The sequence below is a fragment of the Cinclus cinclus genome, chromosome 8, assembly GCF_963662255.1.
Source record: "Cinclus cinclus chromosome 8, bCinCin1.1, whole genome shotgun sequence".
NCBI classification, from domain to species: Eukaryota; Metazoa; Chordata; class Aves; order Passeriformes; family Cinclidae; genus Cinclus; species Cinclus cinclus.
The window spans coordinates 14,224,722-14,246,470 of NC_085053.1; the positions used below are offsets into that span (position 1 = coordinate 14,224,722).

The 21,749-nt window shown below is 42.8% G+C and overlaps 2 protein-coding genes and 1 non-coding gene across 6 annotated transcripts; 1 reads left to right on the plus strand and 2 right to left on the minus strand.

The window, feature by feature from the left end:
* The first annotated feature begins 1,518 nt into the window (after positions 1–1,518).
* DIPK1A (divergent protein kinase domain 1A) lies at positions 1,519–10,865 on the plus strand. Of its 3 annotated transcripts, XM_062497915.1 has the most exons (5): positions 1,519–1,572; positions 7,769–7,903; positions 8,177–8,284; positions 8,930–9,106; positions 10,053–10,865. In XM_062497915.1, exons 1-5 carry the CDS (start codon positions 1,519–1,521, stop codon positions 10,863–10,865), a joined length of 1,287 nt encoding a protein of 428 aa, XP_062353899.1. The 3 variants fall into 3 exon arrangements, with proteins under 3 accessions (XP_062353899.1, XP_062353902.1, XP_062353901.1); XM_062497918.1 differs by lacking the exon at positions 8,930–9,106; XM_062497917.1 differs by lacking the exon at positions 7,769–7,903.
* Positions 10,866–13,917: 3,052 nt separating this feature from the next.
* On the minus strand, positions 13,918–20,339 carry RPL5 (ribosomal protein L5). Of its 2 annotated transcripts, XM_062497385.1 has the most exons (8): positions 20,124–20,339; positions 19,380–19,449; positions 19,174–19,289; positions 17,648–17,782; positions 16,901–17,103; positions 15,896–16,073; positions 14,693–14,781; positions 13,918–14,081 (listed from the first exon to the last, which is right to left on the minus strand). In XM_062497385.1, the coding sequence occupies exons 1-8, from the start codon at positions 20,124–20,126 to the stop codon at positions 13,982–13,984; spliced, it is 894 nt and encodes a 297-aa protein (XP_062353369.1). In that variant the 5' UTR covers positions 20,127–20,339; the 3' UTR covers positions 13,918–13,981. The 2 variants fall into 2 exon arrangements, with proteins under 2 accessions (XP_062353369.1, XP_062353368.1); XM_062497384.1 differs by lacking the exon at positions 20,124–20,339 and having other exon boundaries at positions 19,380–19,524.
* LOC134047045 (small nucleolar RNA SNORD21) lies at positions 16,218–16,314 on the minus strand. Its single transcript, XR_009933396.1, has one exon. It is a non-coding gene; the product is annotated as a small nucleolar RNA SNORD21 (small nucleolar RNA).
* Positions 20,340–21,749: the final 1,410 nt, after the last annotated feature.

Below are 21,749 nucleotides of genomic sequence, written 5' to 3' on the forward strand. Positions count from 1 at the left end.
ATAGGAAGAGAAGAAAAGCCTGTCAGAGTCACTGGCTGTTACTAAAGCCAGGATTGCTTTTACGGGAGTGCCAAATCTTACTAACTAATTTTCAGATTTATGCTTCAGGGTGACTCTGGCAGTGATTCTGTTATTCAAAGAACGGTCACAGACTGTTCTTGAATCTTCAAGCACAAATCTCTAAATTCTTTGTGAGCTCCTAACATTTGATTTCCATATTCACATCTTTCCATGAGAGTAAGCCCTGCCAAGAAGTGGCAGCTTATCCTTACAGTAGTATTTTGTGACTCGTCTTTTCATCAAAGCAGTGTTCTTTGTGTAAGTGCGCTGAACACCCAAAGCCATAATGTGCTATGTTTGTCTCATTTTTACCCCAACACCTTGTCATAATCTTTGTGCCTATAGTCTCATAGACAAAAACATCAGGACTGGAGATACCCAGCTTCTGGCTTTGACACTGTTAACACTCTGCATTAAAAGAAATCACAATCAAGTCATAAACACAAGAAGGCTGGACAAAATCCAAACCTTGCAGAAGAAAGGATGATTTTACTTGAACTTAATAGTGTTCCCACAAATTTCAATCTGACTGAGGCTTCCCACAATGCAGGAAGGGCTGAGAGATCCCCTGGTGAAGAAGAAACAGGTAACTTTTCCCCACTTTATGGCACTAATGTAGAATTATAGAATGGCTGGGGTTAGAACAAACCTGGAAGATTGTCTTTTTCCAACCCTCCTGCCATGGGCAGGGACAACTCCCAGTAGGCCACGTTGTTCGAGGCCTTGTCCAACCTGGCCTTGAACTGAAGCATCCACAGCTTCTCTGGGCAACCTATTCAGGTTGCTCTCACCAACCTCACGGCAAAAAAAAAATGCTCATCTGTGTTAATGTGGGTCCAGATAAATGCTCCTTCCTTTCTTTGGAGAAACTACTCCTTTTTGGGGTTTTGTGTTTTTTTTTTTTTTTAGGTGGTTGGTGGGGGTCTTTTTGTCTTATTTTGTTTGTTTGTATGTTTTTGGGGTTCTTTTTAGACTGTAAGGAGCCTGCAGCTGTTTTTAATACCTTGCCCGATAAATGACAGAAGCCTGTTGGCAATCAACGACTCGCGTTATTTATTAACTGACTTCTCCATAATTGTCCCCAGACAGCACCCCGAGCACTTTCTGGCAGGCACGAGGGGAGCTCGGGGGTGGCTGTCGGCTCCACGGGCTCCGGGCGGCCCTAGCGGGGCAAAGGCAGCGGGACAGCCCCATGGGCTCGGGCGGGCGGGGCTCGCCTCGCCCCCTCAGCCCCGCCTCGCCCCCTCAGCTGCTGCGTTCGCCCCTCGAAGCGGCGGCGTGAGCGGAGGCTGAGGCGGCAGCCGCCCGCCCTGCCCGCTGACAGCCGCCGGTGCCCGGGGCAGCTCTTCCCCGCCGAGCCGAGCGGAGCGGAGCCGAGCCGGCTGCAGCGGCAGGCGGGGGAGCGCTCCTCACCGCTCCGCCTCCGACCGCCGCCCGCTGCGGGGATGTGTGATTGCCATGGCGAGGCGGCTCTTCCCGGGGGCCTGGCTGAGGAAGCCCCACTCCGCGCAGGTAGGCCGGCGAGGGGCCCGTCCCTCCCCGCGAAGTTCCCTCCGGAGCGGGCGCCCCCCGCAGGGCTCTCGCCGCTTCCCCCGGCCCGGCCCGGCGCCTGGCGGCGGTCTCCCCTCACGGTCTCCCCTCAGCCGGCGCCTGGCGGCGGTCGGGGCTCGGCTGCGCCGCGCTGCCGCTCGAGCGGCGGGAGGCGGCGGCGCCGGGCGGGCACGGCCGGCGGGAGTCGGGGCACGGGAGCGGGTGGCGGCGGCCTCGGGCCCGCGGTGCCTCTGGCCGCCCGCCCGCCGGTCGGGTCGGGCCTGTCCCGGCTCGGAACCTGTTACGCGGCGGGCGGCCCGCGGCTCCCCGGGCTCGCGGCGCTGCCGGCGGGGCAGCGACACCTGCGGCGCCGCCGCGGCCCCGGAGCTGTGCTCCGCGCCCCTGCTTTACCCCGATCGCCCGTGCTGCGGCCATGAGTCCTGTCAGCGCGTGGACCCCGCTTGCAGCAGCAACTCGTGCCCTTTTTTTGCGTGTCTTCTAAAAAATTAATGTCGGGCACTTGTCTTCTGCTGCTCCGCGCATTTCCTTATATGTTCATAGACGCGCTTTTGTATTTCTGTAGGCAGGTACATGTTTGCATTACTTCAGATAGCAGAGTAAGGATGTTTTGGTTGGAAGTACTGTGGCTATTGTGCCGTAGGAAGTTCTGCGGTGAAATGCCAGTCAGTCATGTCGTTGTGGTAGCTTGATGGTTATCCGCTGGGTTTCCCCTTATCAGCTGGATTGTATTTTAACTAGAGTGTAACTAAGGTGAGCATTTGTTGAGTTGGAGGAGATAAATAATGTTTACTTTTCTTATATGCGCTGCATATGTGTTTGTCATCTGTTGATATGCTTAATGATCCTTGGGTTAAAAAATTTTAAGCTTCATATTGGTGCATTTTAAAATCTTGAATGTTTGAATTTCTCCTCATCCTGAAAAGTTCCAGGCGAGGAGAAATCTTCTCTTTCTGAAAGTACCTGGAGCGGAGTGTAATGTTTAATGAGAACCATACAGATACATACCATGAAACAAATGCTAGAGAGGGTAAAATTGTATCTGCAACTCTGGGTTCATATCACTTGGGTTTTAAACCAAAAAAAGGTTATTCTAGATTTAATTACTGAAATAGACACTTGTACAATATTTGGATTCCCATGGCATAAAGCCTTCTGTATAAATAAAAACAAATTTATAATCTATACGCTACCTTTCAAATTAGGAGTCTCCAAATTGTCTGCTTTGCCTCGATAGTCTCTTTCTTATCATCATATAGTAATATGATAATATTCTTCTCTATTCCTCTTCTCAAAATTTAATTTAAGGCCTTCCAAGCAAAGTATGTCATTTTAAAATCTGCTAAGAAACAATAAGACCAAAAAATCATTTATTAGAAAAGCCAAAGAAGTTAAATGTTTGTTTCTATTGCAGATTAAAAAAAATCTGCTTGTGCTTTCTAATACTGAGAGCTGATTTTGGATATTCTACAGAGTTGCTTTAGGAGATCTAATAGTGGCTTTGTGAACTTAAATGTATTTTTCTGTGTTAGTGAATGTATGTTGATATTTGATGCATCCCTGGAATGGCAGCAACTATTGTTATATTGGCTTTTCTTGTCACTGCATGTGACTGTTGGTACATGACAAATGTAGTCATGATTTAGCTACACTGATTGCTGAGTGCTCTATTGAGATTTGTCTCCAAAGAAGCCAATGCTCTCTAAGTAAAGGGTAGACTTAACTCACTGAGGGCTATGAGCAAGGTGGAAAGACTAGTGCAGTGTTTCTGTGCAGCATTTCAAGTACCTCACTGGTGGAGATGTTTGTACAGTGGAAGGTTATCACTGAGTGAATTCCAGCTTTTGCTGGCTGGTGCTCCAGACTTCTTGAATATTATGTTGTGAAATGAATTGCCAGAACATCAGGGTCTGTGAGACAGAACTTAACACTTGTTCCAGCTTTTCTGCCCTAATGGGAGCAGCATGTTAGGAGCTGGGTTGCAACAGATATTCTGTGGCAAATTTCTCATACTTTATGCATGCTTTTGTGCAGAATGCAAGATCCATAGGTAATGAGTTGATGATCTTTGAGCCTAAAAAGGACTTCCTGCCATGTGTCAGATCATGTAAAAGGAGCAGGGCACACTCTTAGCTATCTTGGCTCAGCCCAAAACTTAGTGTTAGGGCCTGCCTGAATAAATGTTGAAGTCCTGTCACTATGAAGAATAGTAACTCTGAAGTACAAAGCTTTGTCATTGCTTAGATTGCAAATCGTGTAATAATAGTAAAACCTAAAACCTGTCAAACTTTTAAACACCACTAAAGACCACAAAACAATTTAGTTGTAGTTACAGGATTTTACAGTTGGGTGAGTAACCCTGGGGTTTTGTTTGACAAGGAGAGTTAGTGTCCCAAATGTAAGAGACATTGCCCTAAAGTTCTTTCTGAGAGCTGTAATTACCAATTGTATTGTGAGACTGAGGGCTAATCAGCATGATTGCTTATGACAATAATCATGTAAAGAGCACTTGCATGTGTAGAAATTTGATTTTATAGATTCTGGACCAAGTTTAAAGACTCTTGAAAGGTGCCTCATGGAATTCAGTGATATACAAGAGACTGTCTTTGAAAGGCCAAAGAATAAGCAATTTTAAGGTCCCACATAGCAGAAATTTCCTAAATAATCTCTTTGCCCTAAGATTTTAATCCCTTCTGCCTTGCTTAACCTTTTAAGGAGAGATGTCCCATTTTCCATCTTGGTCATTATTTTATTTCAAAAGATAACTCAGCTCTGTATCCTCACTTTGGTAACTCAGGATACAAAATAATTTAAGACACTGTCATAATCATAAGCATGCACTGTCTGCTTTTAAAGATGTGAATGTGTCCTGTTCCTGGCATCCAAAACAGTGTGGGCTAATGCTGTCAGACATCACATCAGCCTACCTGGGGTCCCTCCTGTGATAGACAAATCAACCTGAACAGAGAACAAAACAATTTCTGACATGATTGGCCTACTTTTTTTCATCTGTCCTCCTCTACTGCAGACATGTAAGACAAATGGAGTGAGCAACTGATTTGGAGATTACTACACTATGGTTATGTGTAATACTTTCCAGAATTAAGTTCTCTGTACTATTAAACAAAGAAACACTTTTATGGTTAAAGAGTATGAAAGTGTTTTGAATAAAATGTACACTCACCAAAAATCTGTCAAGTTATGTTGCATGTTGATTCACTATTCTCCATATGCTTTGGAGTGCATCCAGGCTTGAGTTTTGCCAGAAGTGGTTTTCCAGTTCTATTTCAGGGGATGAATGTCTAATTATTATTCAGTGCACATGACTTGGCGGAATATACAACTGATAGAAGAAGTTGAATCTGTAACATCAAGCACTGCAAGTGCTTCCATCATTCTTGCATTCCCTGGCTTATATTTAAGTCTTGATGGAACAGTAGAGTTGAAAAAAGAAACTGTTTCCTTGTTTTGAACACTTTCTTCCCTTTTTTTTTGATAATTTTGGAACTCTCAGTCATTCTGTTGCCCTAAAAATGTTCTTATGACAAGTTTCCTGGCAGTTTGTCATAGTCTCAAACAGAGTCCATCTATATGTGTTGTTCCCTAAATGCTGCCTGGGACTTCTTGCTCAGAAGTGAGCAGGTGTAAGTCCTTGTACTCAGAGTACATCACCCGTGTGACCAAAGCAGCTCAGGAAAGCCCTGTCCTTGCATTAGGGCAGCGTGTGCATGTGCCAGGTGAAGGGAGCTAAGTGTGTCTACACCCACAGACCCATTCTGGGAAGAAAATGAAAATTTGGTAGGGGAAGAAATCAAATAATGGTCATGCCTTTTGCTGAACATGATGGGGAAGTCCTTACTAGAGAAGTAATTCCCTCTGAAGCAGAGGGATGCTGTAGTCCATGCTCTGAACTGACTGGGTGGCTTTTGCAAGTCAAAAGCTGCACGACTCCATTGGCACAGTGCTGAACTCAAAATAAATTTAGCTTCTCTGGAACTTCCTGCCAAATACATGATGTAGTCATATGGCATTTGGAGAGGATTTTCGGTCTCAAGTACATTCCCTTTCTGCCTAGGGAGGAGGACAATAAATACAGTATCTGTACTGGGAGAATGGTCAATATTCTGCAGTGGTCCTGAGGCCTGCAGGCTGCTGCTGGTCTCTGAGGTTGTACTAAATGTATACAGTAATACAAAATTTCATTGAACAGCACTTTGGTTTAAAGTGTGTTATGAAGGTTTGTGGCAGGATGCAGGAAGAAACACTGAGGAATGAGCAGGGTTTGCTGTCCCAGAAGCTTTGGTTCCCAAGCAGTTTTTACACATGAAACAGCTCTCCCTAAAATTGTCAGATTTATTTCTGTTGGTCTTCCCCTGATTTTACCACTAGTTTTCTGTGCTTCATGTTCTGCTACATAACAGGGTTATTAGAAAAAGCTTTAAAAAAACCCCAAAATTATAAAACCTGTCTCTAAAAGAAAATCACTGGAATAAAAAGTTAATTGTAGCTCTCTCTTTTTAACTAGGTAGTTTTAAGATTGTCAAGTGAGTGTGTGTGACAATGTGAAGGAAGAGGGATGCACACCTGAGGCATGTGGCAGGACCACAGCTTTGTGAATTGGAATCAACATTTGGGCCTTCTGCAACTGATTTTGCTGGATATTTTGTTTCCAAGAGAGAAGATGTAATGCGTGCTGGTTGTTCGTTATATTTTAATAAATGCTAATAGTTTACTGCAGTCTTTCTGGTTTAAAAAAATTGCTTATTTGCATCTGCTGCAGTTCTGTGTATGTATGTGATGGCAAAACTGCTCATCATTACTACCTTTCTTAGAACCTTTTCCAAACATAGGGAATAATTTCTCTATGATGAACAGTCAAGTTAGGACCTGTCAATTTGGAAAAGAGACGACATCACAGAGAGGTGTGTTATGGAGGCCTACAAAGTCATGTCATATGGGGTCAGAGTGAACAGAGATTGTTCTTTCTTCTCTTCCAATACATGAACTAGGGGGTCTCAAACAAAGCTAATATGAATCAGACTTCAGTAAAATAAAGTCCAGTCCCTCACCTTGGTAGTGGATAGTAGACCTGGGAATTAATTGCTAAAGTTTGTTGTGGATGCTAAAAGCTTATGTGGATTTTAAAGGGAATCTGGGTAAATTGGTGGAAGATAAATGATTTGAAATTTACTAAATATAGAATATTACGTCTGGCTTAGCAAGTCCTTCTAGAGGAAGCTGGGAGAACAATTGATATATATAATATATGTTATCAGTCTTTGAGAGCATCTTTTAATAGCTATTGCTGAAGATCAGGATACTGATAGAATGGATCTTGTACTGTCCAAATATTGCTGACCTCACGCACTTTCCTTATATCCTGCTGCTAAAGCTGATCCTGATTTTCTAATTAGTATTTGTTCCTGATGCATGAAAATCAACCTGTTAGGATACCAGACTCTGAGGAGGAGAAAAAAAAAAAAAAAAAGGAAGGAAAATATCAAAACATCCCTCCTACTTAGTAAGACACTTGGCTCTCCCTCAGTTCTTAATTTATAAATAGTTTTTCCTTCTGCCCTGTGAAAATGCTATTTGTGAGGCCACAGACACAACAGGAAAGTCATGCATACAATTGTGGGAAGGTGAGGCTAGTACAGAAGAATTTTATTTGCATAATTAATGGTGTATTACAAGGAGGGAGTGTGAGACTTCAGCACATGGAACCTGACCCTGATATCCACCCTGCTCATTGTATCTCTATCTTGCAAATTTACACATTAACACAGATTATTTTTTGACCAAATTCCTGGTCTGTTGAATTTGATTTACCGAGTGGAACATAGGTAATTGGTCTTAGAGAAATGTGCACTAGGTTGAGCTCTGGGAGTTTATGATTTTGATCAAATTGGTTCCTGCAGTCTGGCTTGCCCTGTGAGGGTCTGACACCTTTTCTTCTATTTATTTATATCTCAATTTTCCACTTACACAAGTCAAACGGACCTCTGCTGTCAGTTTTGCTCACTGAAGGAAGCAGATGTTCCATATAATGGAGTCTCCTTATTTTATCACTGTGGAAGTCAAGTTCCTTGCAGATGAAACAGTAAATGATGTTGACTGGTGCTCAGTGTATTACAAACAATATTTTCTCTGTGTGCTCTAGGTCCGTCTGTCACACGTGCGGATCAAGTATCTCTTCATCTCCTGGTTAGTAGTGTTTATTGGCAGCTGGATTATGTATGTCCAGTACTCCACCTACACAGAACTGTGCAGAGGACATGACTGTAGGAAGATAATAGTAAGTATATTTAGTATAGCTTTCTGAAGTGTTTGACAAATTCAGTCAGTGCCACATGTGATTAAATCAAATTCTCATAATGCATCATGCTGCAGTAAGATTACAACTTCAGTTAAAGATTAAACCAGCTGTGTCTCTTAACGTTATTTTGGCATATGGTTATTACAATTTTTTCTTAGGTTTTTCTTTCAAGACTCAGGTGTTGGAAGAGACACAGTTGTTGCTTCCTTTCTTAGGCAATTTGTTATATGTTTTTCTCCCTGTTTGTTTCAGTGTGATAAATACAAGACTGGTGTTATTGATGGGTCAGCATGTAGTAGTCTTTGTGCTAAAGAAACACTGTATTTTGGAAAATGTTTGTCAACAAAACCCAATAACCAGGTAAGGCTTTACTCATCCAATCTAGTTTTATTATTTCCCACTGAAATGTCATTGTCTGAAATGTCAGGTAGACCTCAGTGTCCTCTGTCTAATACAGATTATTTCAAACTTTATTTGCTGTGACAGGCAGAGTGTGTGTGTGCTATGTGTGTATATTTATATGTACCCACACATGTATATACACACACCTATACAGAGAAGATACACTGTAATACAAATTAATATATATATAACATGTACCTATATACAATAATATAAATTAGTCCTGTATGTGGAGGTGTATATGGTTATTTTAATCCTTCCACAGTTTGCCAGGATGTGCATACTTTGTACATCATACTGCTGCTCTGCTGTCCTGCATCACCAATAGAAGCAGCAGCCTTGTAAGAAGCTATGCAAAGGTGGCAGTGATGCCAATCTGCTGTTTGGGAAGCTGTTTTGACAGTGCAGTGTCTCTGAAGTACCTGCAGCAGTGGGTTGTCTTTGAAGCTGCCATTGTTCAAATTGCCATATTCATTGTCTGCACACAGGATTCAGGTTCTGATCTGTGTTGCCATTTGACTCTTGAAGCAGTGGCTGGAGGACAAGTGGTCTTCAGATGGACTTCTAGAGTGTTTTATACTTTTCCCTTCTTTTTCTGCACAGATCTATTTAGGAATCTGGGGAAATCTGCAAAGTGTTATAAAATGCCAGATGGAAGAAGCTGCTCAACTTGATTTTGGTACTGACCCAGAACCAAGGAAGGAAATAATCCTATTTGATAAACCAACAAGAGGAACCACTGTTGAGAAATTCAAAGAAATGGTATATGGTCTTTTTAAAGTAAGTATATTCTTATTTATTCTATTTTCACAGAAAGGATTTTCTTGAAGCTGGAGAGAATGCCCTGTTGTATGAGCCTTGTTCAAGAGTATGCTAGAGAAATAATCAGCACAAAAATAGTTCTTCCCCAGAGGTGCTTATCTTGAGGTTTGAAGTAACTGATTATCAGGGGTTTTTCCTTATTCTTTAAATTATGGAAGCTGGCATTCATCTTGTGTGTCTACAGAGTTTGCTAGTATTGGTACAGAAAACATGATGTAAAGCTGATGTCAGTCATGCATTACAACAGCTTTGTCTCTATCAGTGGTGAGCAGCAGGTGTATTAGCGTAGTTTTTAAGAAAATTTGGAAAAAGTTGATCTGCCTAGTTGAAAATGGAACAGTTCTGACCCCAGCAATGGCTTCTTTCTCTGTAGTCCTACAGTGGAGGTGGTTGCATCAAATAACAAAGCATTTCAGTGTAATTATAGGATTTGTATTCAGTTTTGTCTTGGTACCCTTCATAATTGGACAAAATGTAGTTGGTAACATTATTCCTCTATATTTGCAAGGTGAAATCAGCTGAAAACTAAACCTCATCTAAACTTCTGAATTCTGCATACCTTTTCTTAGAGAATATTGAACAGGCTACTCAATAACACTTTTCTAAAGACTGATCCCAACAAGAACAATGATTGAACTTTTAATATTTGCATTTTGAAGTGCAAAGAAAGGCAGTACTTTTAGAGGATGGTATGTTTGATGCCTATGAAGACAGAACAAAACCGAAGCTCTGCAGGCAGCTGATGGCAGGTCCTGTTACATCCATAACCAATGAAGAACAGAATATAACCAGTTATTCGTATTATTCATAGGAGAGTAACAGGAGGTACAGTGGCAGATGGATTGGAGGTAGTTAATGGAGTCACAAAAGTCATCACTTCATCTTTTTTCTTTGTTGCTTTTAGGCAAAACTAGGTGAACAAGGAAATCTTTCAGAACTGGTTAATCTCATCCTGTCTTTTGCTGATGGAAACAAAGATGGAAGAGTCTCTTTGCCGGAGGCAAAATCTGCATGGGCACTCTTGCAGCTAGAAGAGTTTCTGTTAATGGTGATCTTGCAGGATAAAGAGCATACTCCCAAGCTGATAGGTTTTTGTGGGGATCTCTATGTGACTGAAAGAGTTGAATATACCTCTCTCTATGGAATCAGCCTTCCATGGATTATAGAACTACTCATTCCCTCTGGCTTCAGAAGAAGCATGGACCAGTGGTTCACTCCATCATGGCCAAGAAAGGCAAAAATAGCTATAGGGCTTTTAGAATTTGTGGAAGATATTTTCCATGGACCTTACGGAAACTTTCTTATGTGTGATATGAGTGCCAAAAATTTGGGATATAATGATAAATATGATTTGAAAATGATGGACATGAGAAAAATAGTGCCAGAAATTAATTTGAAGGAAATAATTAAAGATCGTCAGTGTGACTCAGATTTGGACTGCATTTATGGTACAGACTGTAGAACACTATGTGACCAAAGCAAAATGAGATGTACCACTGAAGTAATTCAGCCAAACTTAGCAAAAGCTTGTCAGCTCCTTAAAGACTATCTGCTTCGTGGTGCTCCTTCTGATATCCATGAAGAACTAGAGAAACAACTGTACTTGTGCATTGCCCTGAAAGTCACAGCAAATCAGATGGAAATGGAGCATTCTTTAATACTCAATAACTTAAAAACTTTACTGTGGAAGAAAATTTCTCATACAAACGATTCATAGCTTCTCCACCAGCAGAAGAGAATATCGATGCCTGCCTCTAGAGGTGGCCTAAGACATTTGATAAAAACAATCTGCACCTTTTTAAAAAGATATTTCTTTTTTCAGATTTTATTAATGGTTCTTTCAGCCCTGCCCTTCAGTCAGTAACTCGTGACAGGGCTTCTCAAAGAATGAACATGCCACTGAATGATCAGGTAGAGGCCAGAAGTCCTTCTGGTGTTCAGTGCTGTTATGGAAACAGGAACTCTGCATGCTTGACTGTTCTGTGCACTTTGTCAGATCTTGAACAGGATGAAAAGTGTTCACTGTGCCACCACATCAGCTGAGGGAACATCTTCCATTTCTGTGAAAAACACTGCTTGCTTGTGAAATACCTGCAGAGGATTTTTTCCTGAGCAGTTTTATGAAGAATAACCACTACTGCAAATAATGTGTCCAAGTCCAAGCTGCTGTTATGAATAAACTGAACTGTGAGATTGAAGTTTACTAATATCTTGGCATGGCAGAATTTGCACATTAAATACCTTTTTAACTGTGGAAAATGAGAATTTTATTCTAGACTGGATAGGTTGTAAAATGAGACAAATCAGATTCTGTTTACACATTGTTACCTCATGCTTATGTCTTGAATGTTTAAGTAGTTCAACAGTTTAAATTAAGTCATTTTTACAGTGAGCCCTGTGGCAGCCAAGAATTTTAGAATATTATTTCTTTGTCATCTGTATGGTTTAGCAGCAATACCAACACCTGTTTCAAAAACTTCAGTGGAAACATTTAACCCAAATTAAGCTGTAGCAAACAGTGAAAAGCAAATTTGTGGACCAAGCTTTAGGATAAAGTTAGTTTTTAAAAATAATGAACAGCAGATGTGTCCAACTAGTCAAAAAAGGAAGTTTCTGTAGTGTAGGAATCAGCTCTATGCCATGAGACACAATTAATAGTTGTGGATAGTCTTGCCTCTTTACTGTCCTTCCACCCTTAGCTACAGACCTGTAGAAAACTTCAGTTTTCTTAACTACTGCAGAAAGTATGTAAGCAAGAGCTAGACCTGAATTTTAAGACGGAAGCTGGATTGTTCATGATTGTGCAATATTGATCAAAGAGGAGCCTGAGATAGTAACAGCTAGGAATGAGCTGGAAAATAAGTGAGCTGCAGTGTGTTATTATTCTTTTTTTCTAGTAGCATCTATGAGTCACTGTTAAGACTCAAGTCAAGAATAAATATCACATGATACTGGCACTCCACAAAGCATGACCACTCTACCACCTTTAATCTGCAGCCTTGTATTTTTCAGATTTACATCTGTGTTCACAATTATGCAGAATTGGATGTCCATAATACACCTGAATACATGCTCAATACTTAGCTGTTGAATGTTTAATTTACAAGTGCTTTACTATAAAGTTGTCCAATCTTTATGATTTTAATGGCAGTTATCTGTATACTTCTGAATCCTGGCTCCTTAATTCATTTTCAGCAGAGGTTAAGAAGAAACTTTAAGTATTTCCTAGAATGATGACACTGAAGTACAGGACCACAAAGTAATTTCTCTATACCAGATCTAATAACATGCAGCTTGGGTTAGGATTGTTTTGTGAACATCAGCCTTTGAGTTTATGAAATACTATGCTCATGCTAATTATTGTCTTGAACTTGTAATGTGCTCCAACTATGAACTGATAAGTATTTGTAACCAGCAATGCACTAAAAGTGTAAAGTGGTCATGTTATTGGTGAAAAAAATCTGACAGTGACTGCTACTTGAGCAGAGATTACGTAAAGTACCCAATGGCATTAGGTATCTTAACTGGGGAATGTTTAATAGTGCAGTTTGTTGTACAGAATCTTCATTTTTATTACTGTTGCATCAAGTTGAAGCTTTCATTGAAAAAAAAAAAAATACACTTTTGTTTACAGTAAATCACAGGCCTCTTTTTTTTTTTCAAAAGCAGTATTTACACCAACTACTGGAATCTTGGAGCAAAACATTCCTCCACCTAGCCTACTTGACTGGTGTTTAAACTGTGCAAAGTTTCTCTGAGTCTAATGGGAAACCTACTGGCCCACAGAAGTGTCCGTGAAGCTGAGAGGGAGGCAAAGCACCATGGCTGGTGAGCTCAGCCTTGAGCTGAGTGAGCTTCCAGGTGGCCCAGCCTGCAGAGGGAAGCACAGGCTGGGCTCTGGGTAGGAGTCACTGCTCAGAATAAGGAGATGAAAGCTGGTGATGGGTGAGGTGGATGGACACGGTGAGGGAAGGCAGGGCTGAGGAGGTGGAGACTGGCATCAGGGGAAGGGGGGAGTGTGAGGGGTATAAAAGCTCCTCAGAGGGACCATCTCCAGTTGTTCCTGCACCAGGAACACACTGCCTTGTGGAAGGGGATGTTGTGGGCTCTGCTAAAGGAACCCTAGGGGTGAACTGGAAGGGAACGTGGTCTGGCTGTGCAGTGAGCATGTGGGGAGTCAAGGGGAAAGGCTCTGATAACTGCCAGGGAGTGTCATTAACATTTCCTTAACAAGGCCTCTGTACCTGCAACTTAGCATTCATTATCAACTACATAATGTGAAGTATCCAGCTCAAGATAGTACCTGTTTCAGTAGCAGCCAAAGCTTGAAGGTGGTAAGTGCCTGAAAGCCTAAGGTTACCTTGGGCTAGAGGCCTTAGAACCTACACTTTTTTGAGGAAAAAGCCTCTTTTTTTTCTATTGTCCAGACATCCCCCCCCAAACATGAAGCGTGCTGAAAGAATTGTGAAGAACAGGTACAACCTTTTAAAAAAATTTTACATCTTTATCTAGTTAGAAGCAGCAAGCTCTTATACTTAGTCCTTGATACTAACCATGCCAAAATTAATTGAATTGACTTCCTTCTTCTTATAGTAGTAATTCTGATGCAGCAGCCTTGGTCTTTGAAGTCTGTTACCTCTCTTCTCTGAAAACTCAATTCACAGTACTTTGAGAAGGGAGAAAAAAACCCTTTCAGGTACAGAATTATCTATTCAATAAAAAATATTCTCTATTTTTATAAACTATATAAATAAGCTGGTCTTACACAGTTGCTTCCTCAATAAATTTATTGCCACTTTTTCAGAACCTTCACAGAAAACTGTGGAAGTTGTCTTAACTCTCAGTTCTGCGTTCCTGGGCCCTGAGGAAGCTGGCTTTCTTCTGAGCAACACGGTCTTTCTTCTGGGCAAGGGACATCTTGGGACAGTTCCATCTGCAATGGAAGCACAGTGTGCAGTAGGTCCAAGGCAAAATAGTAGCAGTGCATCACAACTGTGATTAAAAGTGCAGTGGAGAATACATTCCCACTTCTGTAACGTGCTTTATTTCCTCATAATGATCTAAGGCTGACAGACTGTCCAGCCACAAAAAGCGTGGCTGGACAATTTTAATTTCTCTAGAGGGAAACTCTCTACTCTCTGTGACCGAAGTATACACATTATCATGCCAATACAATAGCTGTGTCTTGATTTCTCCTACACCCTTAAAAGTCAAAATAGCTTGGTACTGACAAAATAGTAAATGAGCTCTCAGCTGAAGCAGCTTTCCCACTGAAAACACTGGGACCTGACAATACATACTGTTCCAGCTATTCGAACCACAAGCATTCTTCACTCTGATTTTTTTATATAGTTAGGAGCTCTTGAATTTCATATTCCTACTGCTAAAGTTAACTGCAAAGTCATACAGAACTCCTTGTACCTTAATCTGGTCCAGAACACGTGACTGGTGACACAACTGCAAAACTGCATTACTTGTTTTACTGTAACTAAGATATTGCCAACAGAAAAGTCACACAGATGTTAAAAAGAATGAGAATTTTACCTCTTTTTCTTAACTTCTCTCTTGGGTTTCTTTTCATGGACTGGATTATCCCGTATAGCAGCATGGGCTTTTTTATACATTTCTTCCATCTTGGAGAGAAAAAAAAAAATTAAATTTACTATAGTGATCCAGTTTTAGGATTACCAGAAATCCAGGATCCCTGTGCCTGCATTATCCCCAGGCATGCAATAATGCTGCTCTGTCCCAAAGGCAACTCTGGTCTGTAAGGGCACAAATTTTAAGAACATTTTTGCTGGTGGTTAATTAAGACCACTAAGATCTCAGCTGTGAAAAACTTTTTAGATGTACAAAGAGCAAGTGTCTATCTAGTGACCTATGTCTTAGACTCACTTCATTTGAATACAAACTATAACTGCTGTTTGCTTAGAAAGCAGATTAAGCTGGCATTTACATTACTTTCTTTTTAGAATTTGCTAGGAAAAAAACAGCAACTAATTAAATTTATAGACACCCCAAAACCCCATTGAAATGAAGGGACAGAGAATGAAGTTTGCTGTAGCCTAAAAGCGGGATATGAGGGAGCTATGTTTTAAAGGAGAACCAAACAGGAATATTACAGCAGGACAAGCCATCTGGAAAGAGTTTAACACTTGGAAAAAAATAGAAGCAACACCTCCGTATTCTTACCCATCTTCTAGTATTTTGGTAACTAAAATGTGAAGTGAAGCAGTACTAAAATAAAGTGTATTACAGTCTAGGCTTTCATGAAACGCTGCCTTGGGCTTTCTCTAGTCACCTGGAATAGCAGAATTCCCTTCTAGGGTCACACAAACAGCACCACAGATTTGACCCACAACCACATGCTCCCTCTCAGTTACAAGCACTACAGCTGCAGAAATGAGAGGCTGTGGGGCAGGACAAGGAAAGAGCAGAGTCTGTACAGAAACTTCTACTTTAGTTTCTCTAATGGGGAGGGGAGAAACTGGTCCAGCACAAATATAAGTTCTGTAAGCCTGGATTTATAGGCAGAATATTAAATTTCACAGCAGGCAAAAAGGTCCCACTTTCAGAAGTTCTGCAGTATATTACAGAGCCCTTATGAAGGAAAAAAATGCTTGCTCTGCACGGGTAACATGCAACACAAGTCCCATAATTTTACGTATCAGACTTTGCACAGCGACTGCTGGAATAATGCAAGACTCAACAGCGTCCCTGTTAATGCTCCAGCAGCATAAATCTTACCCCATCAGGTGTTACATTGTTCTTTATGTACTGGGAGAACTGTTTCTTGTAGGCATCTTCATCCTCCTCCATCAGGTACCGCATGTAATCAGCCACATTCTGGCCCATGATGTGCTTGCGGTGAACCTCAGCATTGAACTCTTTGCTTTCTGAGTCGTAGCCAGGGAAACGTTTGGTGCTGTCAAACAGCAGGGACAGTCACATTAAGGCTCTAATTTAGAGGCTAAGATGCACACTGAAATGACTGATACACCAGATTCGCCTACAGATAACTGAGGGACAGGAGCCTCTAATAAAAAATAGAAGCCTTAAGTTCATCTCAGCTGCCATCAGTCCCGTCTTGAAACACTGCAGTACATCATATACACACCATGGACCAACTACAGCATGCTCAGTCACTGCAGGTATCATCATGTAGCAGCCAAGTCAAAAAAACGTGGACAATTAGCCAAGAATAGGACAACATGGGAGAGGGTAGGCAAACACACAAAAGATCTCCAGATTTTTTGATTTTTTTTCCTCCACTGCTGCTAGCAGAAAGAAGCACTCAGCTGTAATATCAGTGTTAGGCAACTCTCAAAATATCCATGTGGAAGTTCTATATGAAGGTGGACTGCTCAGACTTACTGTTGTACTGACAACTGGAGCAAGTACCAGTGGGTTTCTACCTGGTATGTTGTTTCCATAGTAAAGTTAATACTTACATACAATCTGGTGAAGACTTAAACCAATTTGATTTTTAGTAAAAGCAACGAGATAGCTCTTTAGTTTCCACAAGTTTCATAACATCTCTTTGACAGTGGTAAGATTCCCAGCAGCACTACCGAACTGCATTTGTAGATTAAAACCCAACCAACCAAAACCTCCAAGCCCAGAACCTAACTACATAACCATTACCATGTCAGTACAAAATTATTTCAGCATAAATTGATTAGTATAAGTAGACTGTCACATACAGAAGCATCTCAGGCTAACCCTGAAGAAATTCTTTGTAACACACATTACCTATGAGGGATAGACAGTCCCCCATCCACTGCACCCTTCAGAGCACCAAAGACTTTGTTTCCAGTGGTAGTTCTAGCAAGACCTGCATCCAGGTAGCATGTAAAAGCACCAGGCTTGCCATCCACACTTTCCACATTGTATTCATCACCCGTGACTTCAACTTGGCCTTCATAGATCTTATCAAGGCCAAATTTATTCAGAAGCTGTGGGGAAAAAAAAAATGCACTTTTGAAATTCCCTCGATTTATTGATAATAATGTAGAATTTTAAAATGAAAAATTAACTATTTAAAAATGTGAATTTGCAGTAGAATACTGCTTTTAACAGATTTCTTCATAAAAACTATGCTCCCAATACTAATAACAAAGCTTTTTAACAACCACCACTGTTAGTGTGTCGGTTAAGTTCCAACCTCCTGCTTCTACAGGTACACCACTGAAGTTCATGAAAGGGAAGGCTGCTGTTTATGTGGTTTTGAACTCTAAAAGGTCTATTCCTTGGACTTTTTATCCTCACTCCCTCCCTCCCTTCCTCCACCAAACTGGAGGGCTGAGACATAAAAGTGCGCTGCTGGAGCCGAGACTGCATGCCGTCATACCCGTCACGGTGACCTGACACTCACAAGACACATCAAATCCATTACTGCAGCAACAGTCACAATTCTGAGAACCCCAAAGAACCGGGTGGGCTGACACACCAGCGGAGGAAGCGGTGTCTCCCTTGCAGAGGAGCCAGGGCAGCACTTACCCTGCGTGCCAGCAGCAGGCCGGTGCAGTAGGCAGCGGCGTAGTTGGTCAGGCCCACCTTGACGCCGTACTTGGGCAGCTCGTGGGCGTAGGCAGCACACACAATCATGTCCCCCTCGATTCTGGCATAGGCAATCTGGCAACAAACCAACGTTAGTGCTCCACCTCTGGGGCTCTGCGCACGGTCCCTGTGACACTTACTCAAGCCAACACAAATACTGGATCCCAGCGTGCAAAAAAACTGCCAACCTCTGCATGGAAGCTCAAGGAGCGGTGCCGCTTTGATTTTTTGGGGGGTTGTTCGTTTCTTCCACCCCCACCTTGTGGTTTGTTTGCTTTTGCAAAAGGAGTGATCAGCTCCTCAAGTAAAGACACAAAGAATTCTAATCCGTGTTAGGCCAGCTAAAATGTTTGTCAGCACCAACTGGTAACTACCCTTCCACATAAATCAAGAGGCCAGAAACTGCCTAGAAAAGCAACATTTCAAAGAACCATTATGAATGGGGATGAATTTTGTCCTATTTTCTAATACATCCCAAAAATTACAAGAAGCGTGTGACACTTTGTGGTAACACTGTTAGTAACCTTATGGAATGATTTTATTAACCACAGTCAGAGACCATCATCATCCCAGGGTCTCCTGTGGGACAGCAGGACTATCAGATACGTTTCTGCTGTTCCTTTTGACTCTCACACCTCCTCTCCACATCCAAACTTGGTCCCATTTCTGCAGGACTCTGACATACTGGAAAGGCACTATCAGTCAGATGCAAGCCCTGCCACCACTGATTTTCATTCTGAGTGTCAAAGAACCTCATTAATGACTGAACTGACTGCTCTCAATAGGTAATTACTCTATGAAGAAACAATTTAACTTTAAAATAGTCAGAAAATTCTAAAAATTGAACAAGAAAACTGAGCCACAGTGAGCAACTGCATAAATTGCTACATACAACTGCATACTTAATGACCAGGAAAAAGTGCCTACTTTTACCAGTCTCCTTTAACTTCACAGGAAAGCCATCATAAGGCCTCAGTGCTCCATGTGAGCCACACACCATCACAGAAATAGAACTCTCAAAAGAGAAGGCACCTTTAGATACAGCACAAGTCAGTGCAGGTTGACAGGTCACACTGTCAACTTGGTTGTCTTCAGCCAAGCAAAAAAGCACCTCTTATTTATGCCCTTTAAATACAGCAGGAAAAAAAAAACCCCAACCCCAGAAACAGCATCCTTTTCCCAAGAATGTTCTACTTATTGCAGTATCATCAAAGCAGTAATACCTCAGACTACAAACAACCTCACAGCAAAAGTGCTAACACTTGTAAAACTGCTTTTCTACAATGCACACGGTTTATTACTGATGTTGTGATAACACTGAAGACTGTCCTCCTCTAAGGAGCTGTCTTACAATACAAACACTGTGCAGACCAGGCCTAAGAAACCCCAGGTGCTCCAAGCCTCCCTCTGTGCTGACTTCACCCTGGCAAGGCTGGCAGGTAAGCAGAGAACACTGCAGGCCTTACCTGGCAGATGATGTCTCTGTTGGTAACACGCACAATCATCCTGTACTTAGGAGTGTTGTACTTGTTTTTATCTTGAATTACCAAACGTTTGCGAGCATAGTAATCAGTTTTTCCCTCTGAAAAACAGTTTCGGTGTGCAAGATGCGTGATCAAAGTAGGGATATTGACCAAGGACATTTAATTGTGTATTACAGAGAATTTAATACCTCTCCTTCTCCTGAATTTCACTTGGTATCTCTTGAAGTATGCCTTATTCTTGACAACTTTCACAAACCCCTTGGGTAAGAAACATAAACTATATGTTATTAACATACAACCCTGGAAGCCCAAGACCATTGCAACTAAACATGCCATGAATAAAACCATAGTGCAATCAGGAATTAAACAGATTTTCTTGTACGTTTAGATAAAAAGAGCACCATAAAAACTAAATGGGAAAAAAAAAAAATCACCCGGCACATCAAACCCCATAAATTCTATCCCTCCCACAGTAACTAATGTTTTGAGAGAAAAGCAAAATCTCTTTTCACTGAAGGCCCTACGGCACGGACCGGGCCGGACCGTGCTCATTTCCTGGCACTCCCGCACATCCAGTGACTTCTCTGGCCCCTTCTGCCACGGAGCCGCTTCCCCTGCGGCCCCCCGCCCTCAGCCGGCCCGACGCGGGTGCTGCAGGGCACCGGGGGCTCTATCAGCGCCGGCCCGGCCGGCACCGTGAGGACGCGGCCCATGAGGGCGGCGCAGCCGGTACCGGGGCCGGGCCGGGCCCCGCCGCAGCCCCTCGAGCTGCCCGCGGCGCAGCGCCGGCAGAACGGCAGCCATTGCCACGCCGGCGCCCGACGGCCGCCCCGAGCCCGCGACAATCGGGCTCCATCCGTGCGGGCAGCGCCGCGCGGCGGGCGCGGAACGACGGACGCGATGCCCCCGAGCCCCCCCGCGCCGGTACCGACCATCGTGCCAGGCACTGTCCGGTCCCTCAGGCCGGGGCCCGCTCCGCACAACGACTGCGCTCCGCAGCGAACGGGAAAAGGCCGCGCGCCCCGCGCAGCCGCAGCTCCTGCCCTGCCCGGGGGGGCGGGGCCGCGCGCGCGCCCTGCTGCCCCCTGCCGGCCTGGCGGACCGACCGCGGGCGGCTCCCGCCGGGAGCGCTCCCGGCTCCGCAGAGCCCCCGGGTATCCCTACACCGCCAGCGCTGCCTCCCGCCGGGGCCGTCACTGCAGGAGACACCGAGGTGCTGGAGCGAGTCCGGAGAAGGGAAACGGAGCTGCGGGCGAGTCTGGAGGATGAATGCGTCCTGTGAGGAGCGGCTGAGGGAATTGGGGTTTAGCCGGGGAGGAGGAGGCTCAGCGGAGACCTTGTCACTCTAGGAATGCCGGAGAGGAGGTTATAGCAACGTGGGGGTCGGCCTCTTCTCCCAGGCCACCAGCGACAGGATAAGAGGACGTAGTCTTAAGCTGCACTAGGGGAGGTTTAGGATGGACATTGATTTGGGATGGGCATTTCTCCACAGAAAGGGATGTTGGATGTTGGAATGGGCTGCCCAGGGAGGTGCCCGCGGTGGAGTCACCGTCTCTGGAGGGGTTTAAGACTGGACATGGCACCCAGTGCCATGGTTTAGTTGACAAGGTGGTGTTCAGTCTGCTGAAGCTCTGACACAATGATCTCAGAGGTCTTTTCCAACTTAATTGATTCTGTGATATCAGAGAAACACAATTCTGAGGAAAAAGTAATATTGCTATCATCTAATGCATGATTGCTTCCAAGTGGCCTTATGTTAAATGCCTGGGTAGTTATTAGCCAGGGATATGTCACAGAAAAGGGGTTCTTAAACAGAAGAAAATCCACAGATTTGGTCTTTTTAAAAGTCACCAATTATATATCTTCTAATTTCCATCATTTTCTAGGGAAAATTCTCACAACCAATCAAGCAGAAAGTAATTAAAAACATCAAACCAATCAAATTTGAGTTGAATACTGTTCTTACAATAAATTATAGCTGCTTGGGATTATTGATATTTGATGAATTAAAGCAATAATATAGACTTGCATATATATATATATATATATATATATATATGTATTCACACTAGATCAAACAGGTCAAGTGGCATCAGACAGTAGTGAATCTTTATTCCTGATGCATTTGTCTGGTTATGCTCATTCATTTCACTAAAAAAAAATACCATCAATCCGCTTTGCTAATTATACATAAGCCAATATTAAAAAAAAATATTAATTCAGTATAAATAACCAAGAAAATGAAAGAAAAAGTAAACGTTTACTACAGCAGGCAAGTACCAGCATGGTTCCTGCTTGGTAGAGGCCTGCTAGCTTCACAAGCAATTTAACTGTCTGAAAGGATGTTGTAGCAAGATGGAGATTGGCCTCTCCTCCCTGGCAACTAGTGACAAGAGAACATAGTCTTGAGCTGTGCCAGGGGAAGTTCAGGTTGAATATCAGAAAGAATTTTTACCCTGAAAATGTGATTAAGCTTTGGAAGTGGTTGCCCAGGGAGGTGGCATAGTCACGATCCATGGAGGAGTTCAGGAAATGACTGGATGTGGCATTTAGTGCTT

What these genes read in the sequence shown, in the direction of transcription:
- DIPK1A (XM_062497915.1), top strand. Translation starts at nt 1,519, where the DNA reads ATGGCGAGGCGGCTCTTCCCGGGGGCCTGGCTGAGGAAGCCCCACTCC. An exon ending in CAACAAAACCCAATAACCAG is followed by an intron (nt 8,285 to 8,929) that starts GTAAGGCTTTAC and finishes TTTTCTGCACAG; the next exon opens with ATCTATTTAGGAATCTGGGG. An exon ending in TGGTATATGGTCTTTTTAAA is followed by an intron (nt 9,107 to 10,052) that starts GTAAGTATATTC and finishes TGTTGCTTTTAG; the next exon opens with GCAAAACTAGGTGAACAAGG.
- RPL5 (XM_062497384.1), bottom strand. Translation starts at nt 19,509, where the DNA reads ATGGTCTTGGGCTTCCAGGGTTGTATGTTAATAACATATAGTTTATGT. An exon ending in GAAATTCAGGAGAAGGAGAG is followed by an intron (nt 19,290 to 19,379) that starts GTATTAAATTCT and finishes ACTGTTTTTCAG; the next exon opens with AGGGAAAAACTGATTACTAT. An exon ending in GCCTGCTGCTGGCACGCAGG is followed by an intron (nt 17,104 to 17,647) that starts GTAAGTGCTGCC and finishes TTTTCCCCACAG; the next exon opens with CTTCTGAATAAATTTGGCCT.